General features: G+C 60.3%; 1 protein-coding gene across 2 annotated transcripts; it reads right to left on the minus strand.

The window, feature by feature from the left end:
* Positions 1-1,410: 1,410 nt before the first annotated feature.
* Positions 1,411-10,147, minus strand: GNAT2 (G protein subunit alpha transducin 2). Of its 2 annotated transcripts, none has more exons than XM_074850304.1 (9): positions 9,328-10,147; positions 8,345-8,387; positions 7,973-8,114; positions 7,651-7,808; positions 7,160-7,288; positions 6,797-6,926; positions 4,009-4,162; positions 3,428-3,633; positions 1,411-2,178 (listed from the first exon to the last, which is right to left on the minus strand). In XM_074850304.1, exons 1-8 carry the CDS (start codon positions 9,443-9,445, stop codon positions 3,443-3,445), a joined length of 1,065 nt encoding a protein of 354 aa, XP_074706405.1. In that variant the 5' UTR covers positions 9,446-10,147; the 3' UTR covers positions 1,411-2,178; positions 3,428-3,442. The 2 variants fall into 2 exon arrangements, with proteins under 2 accessions (XP_074706405.1, XP_074706406.1); XM_074850305.1 differs by lacking the exon at positions 9,328-10,147 and adding an exon at positions 8,552-8,594.
* Between the last annotated feature and the right edge of the window lie 841 nt (positions 10,148-10,988).

Below are 10,988 nucleotides of genomic sequence, written 5' to 3' on the forward strand. Positions count from 1 at the left end.
ATGTCAATGTAACCCGTTTCGAAGAAATACAGAATGAAATACTCGAGGGATGCTTGTGGGTGCTGTAAATGGCTACACACACACACACACACCCCTCCCCGGTGTCTGCTGCCTGTCTGCTCCGCAGCTACAAGTGTATTTCTGTTCTGGAGCCTTTCCCAAGCTGCCTTGAGCTCTGACTGCCTGACAGTTCCCTTCTCGCCAGCCTTGAGGCTTTACTACAGCTTCTTGCTAAGGCATTTTAAACAAATTCATGCAAAACCCCTCCAGAATTGGATTGCAACAGCGTGGTGCTCCCTGACCGGTGCTGGAGCTGCACTATGGGCCTGGCCCTGCAGAGTCCCAGAATCATTCAGGTTGGAAAAGCCCCTCGGATTCATCGAGTCCAACCCTCAGCCCGACTCTACAAAGTTCTCCCCTACCCCACATCCCCCCACAGCTCATCCAAACGACCCTTAAACACACCCAGGGATGGGGACTCCACCCCCTCCCTGGGCAGCCTATTCCACTCTCTGACCACTCTTTCTGGGAAACATTTTTTTCCTCATGTCCAGCCTGACCCTCCCCTGTTGCAGTTTAAAGCCGTTCCCTCTTGTTCTGTCACTAATTCCCTGGGAGAAGAGACCAGCACCAACCTCTCCACAACGTCCTTTCAGGGAGCTGTAGAGAGTGATGAGTCTCCCCTCCCCTTCTCCTCCTCACACTGAACAGTCCCAGCTCCTTCAATGGCTCCTCACAGGATTTATTCTCCAGGCCCTTCCCCAGCTCGTTGCCCTCCTCTGCCCTCGCTCCAGCCCCTCGAGATCTCTCTCGGATTGAGGTGCCCAAACCTGGACACAACCCTCCAGGTGTGGCCTCACCAGTGCAGAGCACAGGGGGACTGTCACCTCCCTGCTTCTGCTGGTCACACTATTTCTAACACAAGCCAGGATGCCGTTGGCTTTCTTGGCCACCTGGGCACACTGCTGGCTCATGGTCAGCTGCTTGTCAATGAGAACCCCCAGATCCTTCTCTTCCACACAGCTCCAGCCACACCTCCCCGAGCCTGTAGCCATGCAGGGGGTTGTTGTGGCTGCAAATCCTGCCCGGCTGGCAGGGGGCTTTGGTCGGGAAGGTTTTGTGGTTCACAGTGGCCCCGGGCACCTCCTGCTGCCCAGGAGGCTGGTGGTGGCCTCACTCCCCTGGTTGATCTTGGTGGGAGATCCGAGTGCGGAATGAATGCAGGGAATGTCAAATAATCCTCGATCCAAGCTCTCGGGCACAGGAACGGGGCTTAGGAACAGTCATCACGGAGAAATCCAAGTGGGAGAAATGATAGACAGCCGTGTCATGCCTATTTCTTTATTTTGTTTTTCCTACAGTTAAACGAAGCTGCGTGTGTGATCTCTGCAGTAAACAGTGCGAGGATACAGGACGCATCTACAGATTTATTTACAAACAGTAGAGAGCAAATACAGCTCTAAACAGCTGAATGAAAATCTTTCAAGTAACCATTTCCTCTTTCTCCAGCCCATTTCTGTAGGCGTGCTTGCCTCCCCCAGACCCTCCTGCACGTGCTCCTGCCTGCTCCTGCCTCTGCTTGCCCACCCTCGGCTCCATCCTGGGCTGTGCTTTGGGGAGAAATTCAGCTCTTAGGGCACAAAACCCCCCTTATTTCTCCTGCCAAAGGACAGGTTGGGTCCCAGGCGTGACTCACAGCTCACCCAGCCTCCACCTTCCCCCGAAACTCCTGCTTCGATGAATTCCGCTTTGATAAAAGGGAAGAAAGGGGCTGCAGAGGGGAGGAGTGCCCGGCCCTCTCTGCTGCCTCTCCCCGAGCACGCTGCCCTGCCCGCCTGCGCCGGGGGACGATGCTTTCATACTAATTTTTCTGGCAGGTGTACCAGGGACCGTGTGCTCTTTGGTGTCAAACCACTCCAGATCTCATTTATAAACGCTGCCTTTCAGGCACTGCAGAGCGCGAGGTTTTCTTTTTTTTTTTTTTTTAAAAAAAAAAAAGAGGAAATGGCCACAAAAGGGAGCTGGAAGTTCAGCTTCAGCCCCATCCTATTTTGGGCTTGAAAGGAGGTGGCGTGGTTGGGCAGGTCGTAGAAAAAGTGGGCTCCGAGTAACTTTTATTTTTTGGTTCATCCTTTTGGCTCTGCTCAGCAGAACGGCGCTGTGAAACTGAAGTCTTTTCTAGCAGGAAGGAAGAAAGAAGAGGGGGTTAAAGGCTTTCAAACAACGCAGCCACGGTTGTAAGCGCAGGCAGGGTGGTTTTAGACAAGCAACTTTTCATTGCACCGAACTGGGTGATGGAAAAAAAACTTCATTGCCCTAAAATCCTCTGACCCAGGCACGGCACAAGAAGCCTGGAGCGTTGCACTTGTATTCCCTCGCTGATCAACCCCTCCAGCTCTTGCTGCTGCCTGCAACCTCGGGAGCAGGCAGGGCCTCCTGTGCTGCCGTGGCACACAGTATTTATATTTTCCTTGGTGCTAGAAGCGGGTTCACACTCAAAGGCTGCCGAGTGCTCTGCTTAGAAAGCAGCTTTGTTCACAGCACAATGCAGAGCTGGCGGCCAAGGCTGCACCCCCCGTCCTGCCGCAGCCTGCCTCTGCCTGCAGGGAAGCTGCCTGCCTGCTTTATTTTTTTTTTTTTTTCTTGCTTCTCTATTAATGTTCAGGGACAAGGGAAACGCTGGAGGTTCCCTGAAGAACAAAGCGTCGAAGCTGGTGGTTGGGAGCTGCTCAGAAAGCGGGGAGAGGGGAAGGAGTTCCCACCGCTGCTCAGGCTAGCGGGCAAACGCAGGTGTAAGAATTAGGGTTATAAATCCTAATTAAACCTTCACGGTGACGAGCTAAAAGGCCAGCTGCAGCAGAGCACGGCCTGGGATTCCCGTGCCATCTCCCTGCTGCACTTGAGTGTCACTCGGGTTGTCCCCACGGGGCCAAGGCTGCGTGACAGCCTCCCCGGCCGGGCTGCAAACCAACACGGCACCACTGACCCTGTTGTGGCAACAGGAGGCCCCGAGATAAAATGATTTGATCTTGCTCAGGTGCATAATTTGGGCTACAATCTGCTGTTTTCCTCTCTCTCCGCACGCAAGTGAAGCGCTCTGGCGACGCGAGTTCAACGTAACAACTGGGCTGAGCCCACGCTGCTGTGGGATGGGAATTGGATCCCCCCCCCAGAGGTCTGCAGGGGGATGCTGCCCTCCCCCAGGGCTGGTGGGACCCCAAACCCCCTGGTCCTCGCTCATCCCAGCTCATCCTCCCCTCCCCTGCTCTGCAGGCTGGGATTTCCAGACCCTGTTTGATGGCAAAGCCTGGGGGCACCCACGTCCCATCACCCTGCAGAGCAGGATGGAGCAGACTCTGCTGCACCCCCATCCCCCCTCCCCTTCCCCAGCCCTTTTTTTGTGGTTAAACAACTGTTTCTCAGGTACCTGCCACCCAGATGCTCAGAAGAGGCCGCAGTCCTTGAGGTTCTCTTTGATGATGACATCCGTGACGGCGTCGAAGACAAATTTGACATTCTGCGTGTCTGTGGCACAGGTCATGTGGCTGTAGATCTCCTTCACGTCCTTTCGCATGTTGAGATCAAGGAACTGGGTCTTGATGTAATTTCCTGCATCTTCAAATGTGTTGGGACCTGCGGAGGGAGGAAACGAAGCTGCTGCTGAGCTGCTGCCATGGGAGATGATCATCAGAGCTGGGGCGAGGAGCTTAAGGCTTGTTTTTAAGAGCTAGAGCTGAAATTTCTCTCCAGAGGAGGAAGAGGAGGGGGAGAAGGGCTGGGTGGCAACAGCGCCTAGCAAAGCACTTTAAAAAAAAGCCATTTTATCCCATTTCAATCCTTCTAAACACCTTCCCGAGGCCACATCTGTCCTCTCCTCTGCTCCTACCTCCAGGGACTCGACTCGACCCCAGCAGAACCCGAGATGCCGTGTCTGTGTCAGGACCACGCGGTTCCCCGCCGGAGACTGTGGTCTGGGGGGTCTCAGGGAGGGGGAATGAACCAACTCACCGTCGTAATCTGGGAAGCAAATGCTGAGGTGGACTTTCTTGATCTTTTGCTCAAAAAGGTCCTTCTTGTTGAGGAAGAGGATGATGGACGTGGCGGCGAAGAACTTGTGGTTGCATATACTGTTGAATAGGTGCAGGGATTCGTGCATGCGGTTCTGCAAGCAAACAAGCTCGTTGGCACCTTTTGGCTGTTGCAGCCCCCCAAACCCCCCCAAGTTCCTGAGACGAGAGCTTTTCCCCGTGCTGCCGGGGATGCTCCCGTTTGCCGCAGCAGCAAATTGGCTCTGCTGCCTGTCCCCTGCCTGCACCGAGTGTCCCTCTCGCCCATCCAAAAAGCCCCCGCGCCGCGGCGCCAGCGACCCGAGTAAATCACAGAATCACAGAATCATCTCGGTTGGAAGGGACCTTGAAGATCATCCAGTCCAACCGTTAACCCAGCACTGACCGTTCCCAACTCCACCAGATCCCTCAGCGCTGGGTCAACCCGACTCTTCAACCCCTCCAGGGATGGGGACTCCCCCCCTGCCCTGGGCAGCCCATTCCAACGCCCAACAACCCCTTCTGCAAAGAAATCCTTCCTAAGAGCCAGTCTGACCCTGCCCTGGCGCAGCTTGAGGCCATTCCCTCTTGTCCTGGCGCTGGGTCCTTGGCTCAAGAGACTCCTCCCCCCTCTCTGCACCCTCCTTTCAGGGAGTTGCAGAGGGCCATGAGGTCTCCCCTCAGCCTCCTCTTCTCCAGACTAAACCCCCCCAGTTCCCTCAGCCGCTCCCCATCAGACCTGTGCTCCAGACCCTGCACCAGCTCCGTTGCCCTTCTCTGGACACGCTCGAGTCATTCAATGGCCTTTTTGGAGTGAGGGGCCCAAAACTGAACCCACTCATCGAGGGGCGGCCTCACCAGTGCCGAGCACAGGGGTCAGATCCCTTCCCTGTCCCTGCTGGCCACGCTGGTGCTGGTACAAGCCAGGATGCCATTGGCCTTCTTGGCCACCTGGGCACACTGCTGGCTCCTGTTCAGCCGGCTGTCAATCAACACCCCCAGGTCCCTCTCTGACTGGCAGCTCTCCAGCCACTCCTCCCCAAGCCTGTAGCGCTGCTGGGGGTTGTTGTGGCCCAAGGGCAGCACCCGGCATTTGGCCTTAGTGAAACTCCCCCAGTTGGGCTCAGCCCATCGCTCCAGCCTGGCCAGGTCTCTCTGCAGAGCCTCCCTACCCTCGAGCAGACCAACACTCCCACCCAACTGGGTGTCATCTGCAAAATCCAGGTGATGCTCAGGGTGGGGAGTGGTGTTAAGCAGCTCTGGGCAGCGCCATGCTCTGATCCCTCCTGGCAGCTTCTGGGATGCTCAGAAATAAAGGCTTAAGGTGGGAAAACTATCCGGGAAAACCTCGCAGCCCTGCTGGAAGGTGCTCAGGGATGGGGACAGCATCCAGGCCGTGCTGCGGGATGCTCTTGCCGGACCACAGCCCCCAGCTGTTACCTGGAGCTTCGGAAAGGAGCAGGAAAAAGGAAAAGTTCCAGTTTTAAAGCAGACTTGCAGTTTCTAGTTTGCTGCAGGGGCATGCTCGGGTAGAAGTGGCTCCACCCAGCTGGAGCAAAGTCTGACTGGGGGCTTTTGCAGTTTTGCTGATGGAAGGTGGGTCTCCTCCACCTTTGTATGGCAGCAGGTAGGTTCTGTAGGGGTCACAGGGACGGTTTTGCCTTGTCCAGCTTCCCATTGCAGCAGCTTTTCTGTCCGGCTTCAGCGAGCGGGGCTGAAGAGCCAAAAAACCAGAGCTTTGGCCAAATCCTGCCCCATCCTGCGTGGGGGAAGCGTTACAGCCTCTCCTGGGGGCTTCGATGGGAACGATGCTCTGTCCTTCCCCCACGTGCCTTAGGCTGCAGCTTTAGGGCTGAGGAAGGGCTGCGCGCTCCTGCCCAGCCTGGGCAAGCCCCAGGTGTGTCGGGCCCCAATCCAGCTCCCAGCAAAGGTTTTTTGGACCCCAAAGCACCAGGGAGCATCCGTGGGGTCGGTCGCTGTCAGAGATACCAGCGAGGACGCTTTGCCCCAGTCCCCCGGGCTAAGGGAGAAGACAGCCTGCTTCTGCTTCTGCACTGCTCGTCTTCACCCCTCATTTCTTCCAAGAAATGACCCGTTTTGGGGCCGTCATGTTGCTCCTCTCCCGACCTCCTCCCTCGAAGCTGCTTTCCCCTGGTGCCGGCGCATCCCTCACCGCGCACCCGGAGCATGTTGCTTCATGACCTTGTGCCGTCCTTCCCCCCGCTGCCGCTTGCCAGGAGGGCAAAAGCTGCCCCTTCCTGCTGCTTTTCTGCCCACCTGGGAGGGCCCAGCGAGGCAAGAGGTGCCTCTGGGGGAGATTTGCCTTCACTGAGAGCGGTTGGCACCTCTTCCTCCCCTCCTGGGCTGGGTCCGGCTCCTTTGGGTTTGCTCGGGAGGTTTTCCCGCATCTGGAAGCATTTCCCAGTGGGATGGAGGCTCCTTGGTTGGGAGCTGCTTTGCCCTCGGCTGCTTGGAAGGACGCGGGGGGGTGGGTGTTTCCTCGAGGGCAGCGGGGCGGGGGCAGACCCACGACCTGTGTTTTGGCTCGGTTGGGCTGCTCGTGCCCCAGAGTAAGCGCTGACACGTTTACTGGGTGCAACTGGGTGGGAGCCAGCTCCATCCTGCCTCTCCTACTCCTTTCCCGGATCACCCAGAGCATCCGATGGCACAGAGTGTTGGTCCCCTTCCCTTTGTGACCCGGCTCCTCCCCCTCCCAGCTATAGCCGGGCACCTCTGGGACCCCGACCCACCACTTCGTCGTCCTCCACCAGCACCATGTCGTAGGCGCTCAGCGCCCCGCAGAAGATGATGCACGTCACCCCCTCGAAGCAGTGGATCCACTTCTTGCGCTCCGATCTCTGCCCTCCCACGTCAAACATCCTGGGGAGGGGACAAAGATGGGGTGTGGGGGGGTGACACATCTAGTCTTGTCATCCTCCCCCCCCCCCAGTGATGGTCTCAGCACCCCGTCCTCAGCGGGGTCAGGGATGCAGTGACCGACCATCCCTGGTCCAGGGGGGATTGGGGGTCCCTGGAGCATCAGGTTCACCCCAAATCCCCTCCCCACTGTGGGGGCTGATCATGGGGGGGGGGGGGGGGGGGGGCTCACCCACCTGAAATTCAGGTCTTTGACAGAGAATTTGGTCTCGATGATGCCCGTGGTCTTCACTCGGGACCGCAGCACGTCCTGCTCATTGGGGAGGTAGTTGGGGGCCGTGATCCTGTCCAGCTGGTTCAGGTAACTGGGGGGGACGGGACGGGATGTGACCTGCCCATTCCCCCCCCCCCCCCCGCCCCCAAGGCTTTTTGGGGATGGATGGGGGAGCTTGAGCCAAATGCTGGGACTCTGAGGCAGCACAATCCCTGGGGGGAGCTGGGGGGGGGCTGCAGGGACATTGGGGACGGGGACAGTGGGGGGGGGGGCTGCAGCCCAGTGACACCGACGGGATGGAGGACGGTGGCCTCAGGGTGTTCCCAGGAGCAGGGAGGGGATTGATTTTGCCACATTGGGTGGGAAATGGCAACGAGCAGCTGGGGGGGGGTGTCCCCAGGCACATCTCTGTGTGTGTCCCCCCCCTCCCCCCTGGCTGGTGACCCCACTCACTACGCGGCCGAGTCGTTGAGCTGGTACTCGGCGGCTCGGTCGAAGCAAGCCTGCACCCCCCCGTCCTTCCACAGCTTCTTGATGCAGTCGACCAGCTCGGGGGGCATGGTGCCCTCCTCGATGGAGTCGGCCAGGTTGAAGAGCTGTCGGCCATTGTCCTGCAAGAGGGACCCGCTGCCACCATCCCACTCGTGGTCCCCCAAAAAGCCCCCCCAGCGTTGAGCAGGGGGCTGGGGGCGGGGGGCAGGTGCAGCACAAGGCCACTACGGACCCCGGTTCTGGGGGTTCAGCAGCCCCACATCGCAGGGGGGTGGGGACTGACCACGCAGGACGACTCGGCGTAGTCGATGCCCAGCGTGGTCATGGCGCGGATGATGGCCAGGATGGACTGCAGGATGTTGCCGTAGATGATGGCCTTGAACTCCATGCACTCCTCCTGCGTGTAGCCATCCTGGTGGATGATCCTGGGGATGGGGCGGGGGGGGGCCCCACAGTGGCCTCAGCTTCAAGCTGGGGCACCCTGGGGTGCCCCTCTGTCTCCTCCCAGTATCACCCCACCCTGGGAATCAGCAGGGTGCCACCACCTGCATGACACGGTGGGGTGACCGGGGTGCTGTCACCCCCTCTGCAGGGCTCATTCTGGGGTGTGTGTGTCCCCCCACCCCGCAATATGGGTGCTTTGGGCCGTACTCACTTCATCTGCTTCACGATGGTGCTCTTGCCCGACTCTCCAGCCCCTGGAAAGGGTGGGGGGAACCTTAGTGCTGCCCAGGGTGGGACAGACCGCAGGCCTGATGCCACAGTGATGGGCACACTCAGCCGCTCCCCCTCCTGCTTCACTCCCCCCTGACCAGCCCCCCAGCCCATCCTCCTCCCCCCAGTGCCACCATCCCCACGCCACCTCTTGCACCCAGAGCCAGGCCGCACCTCAGGGACCCCCAGGGGTGGTGGGGACCCATTGGGCTGCCGGTCCCCGGGGTGCCACACCTCCCGCCCGCCGCGGGCATCACCGGCGATGGCTTCGGTGCTGTAAGCAGCTTAGGGCAGCACAGGAAGCTGCTTAGAATTAGGGTGCTAATCGCCTTGACCCCGGCCCCCCCACCTGGATAAGCCCCTGCCGCCAGTCTCTGCCCTGCGGGTCCCCGATGCCTCCCCATGGGGTCACCCCACTGCCCGAGTGGGGTGCAGGAGGGTCCCCTGAGGGACTGTCCCTTCCCACCCTGCACCCAGCGACAGGGTTTGGGGGTGCTGGTGGCAGGAGCTCCCCGGGGTGTCACTGACCCCCGTGGGATGTGTCGCAGCCTGGCCCAGGTGGGACCCAGTGTCCTGTCCCCACGCTGTCCCCTTCACCCGTCTTGTGGCCACCAAGGGCTGATACCACCCAGGCACAACCCTGGGGGCCACCCACCCAGCTGGTGGGACAACCTCTGCTCCCTAAGGGCAGCTCATCAGGCTAATGAGGGCTAATGAGCTGCAGGGAAACGAAGAAAGGCAGATGGGGTTGGGGACTCCCTGTCCTTGTCCTCATCCCTGTCCCCTCTCCCTGGCTGCTTTTCCCCCCTGCCCATCCCCAGCAGCCACATCCCCCCCAGCATCAAGGGGGTCCCCCATGCCGGGTGGGGACAGGGGACAATTCCTGCTCTTCCTCCCGGGGACATCCCTCCCCTCCACCCTTACCAAGCAACAGCAACTTGACCGTCTTGGCCTCTTTATCCGCATCCTCCTGGAGCTTCTTCTCCAGCTCCTTGGACCTCTTGGCCATCTCCTTGTCCTCCGCGCTGGCCCCGCTCCCCATGGTCTCCTCTTCCTCCTCGAACGCCTCGAGCTCCTCTAGGTCCCCAGGCGCTTCCAGCTCTCCCCGGCGCGCGCACCCCGAGGGCGGGCGGTGGGCAATGGGGGGGAGAAAGAGGAGCCCCAAAAGGCCGAGCCGGGTACCCGCCGGCCCGATATGGGGGTGCCCCGCAGCAGGCAGAGCTCGGTGGGTCTTTGCGAGCCGGCTGCCCCCCGCTGTCTCCCTTAATTCCCCATGGATAACCTGATTTTTTTGGACGGCGGGATTTGGGGACTTTTTATCTCACCATGTGACCCAGAAAATCCAATTAGCCCAAGATGGCAAAGATTAGGGCTCACTGGGGGGGGGGGAAAGACGGAGCATCTCGGGGAGGTGGGCACGGGGCTTTACGTAAGGGGGCAGGCGGTGTGACACCCTCTGCCCGCGGGGGATGGGGACACCCTGTGTCCCCCGGGATGGCTCAGGAGGGGGTTTGGGGCACCCCCCCGAGTCCGTGGGCTGTGTCCCCCCATGTGCTGGGTTGGCACTGGGGATGGGGTCAGCCCCCAGCTTGTGTCCCCCCCACCCGGGGGGTCCCTGGGTGCTGCGGGGGTGGTGGCAGGGGGGACGGGGGCACTGGGGGATTCCTCCTGTGGAGGAAAGGGAGCTAATTACCCCGGGTGGGTAACGAGCCCCCCTAATCCTGCCCTGCTGGGTGCTGCCCCTCGCCCTCCTGCTGCCTAAGCTCTTTAATGGGATCGTGCGCTCAGCCTTCCTCCTCCTCCTCCTCCCCCTGGGCTCAGCACCCCCCTCCCCAGCCCAGCACCCGTCCCCCAGGCCAGCAGGACCACAGCGTCCCCCCACACCCCGGGGGGCAGGTGGGTGCTCCCACCCCATCCTGCCAGGGCTGATTTTGGGTGCAGAGGTGACCCCTTGGGGGGGGACACACCGGTAGCCCCAGGTTGGGGTGTCAGGTCCCCCCAAAGGTGCTGCAGGTCCCCGGTGTTTGGGTTTAAGATCCCCTAAATCCCTGCACCCCACAGGGTCACTGGGATCTTTATGTCCCCTTACTGGTGTCCCCATATCCCACCTGGCGTGTCCCCCCTCAAGCTCCCCCCCCGCGCCATCCCTGCCAGCCACCGTGGAGTGGGGACAGTCTGTCCCCGCTGTCCCCGCGGACACAAAGCCCCTTCTGAGCCTCTAATGAACTCGGCGCTAATGAAGGGGGTCCAATTAAAATACCAACTCCCCCACCCGGTGTCACAGGGAGGGGACGGACGGTGCTGGGGAGGGGACACAGCTTTTGCCCATAGCCCACACCTCAGGCTGGGGGTCCCCACTGTCCCTCCCCTCCCCCATGGCTGTTGTGCCCCCCCCAGCCTGGCACAGAGGTGGCCCTGATGGGTGGTGTCACCTCGTTGTCCCCTTTTCCCCCTCTGTGGGACAGCGGGATGGGGTGGGGGACACGGGGGGGGGGGGACAGGCCCTGGCGGGTGACATTCCCTCCGCTCCAGCAGTGGCTAAAAATACCCCCCCGCTCCGGTGCAGGATTAGGGGACTCGCCCGG

Source organism: Strix aluco, chromosome 25 (assembly GCF_031877795.1).
Source record: "Strix aluco isolate bStrAlu1 chromosome 25, bStrAlu1.hap1, whole genome shotgun sequence".
In the NCBI taxonomy this organism is placed as follows: Eukaryota; Metazoa; Chordata; class Aves; order Strigiformes; family Strigidae; genus Strix; species Strix aluco.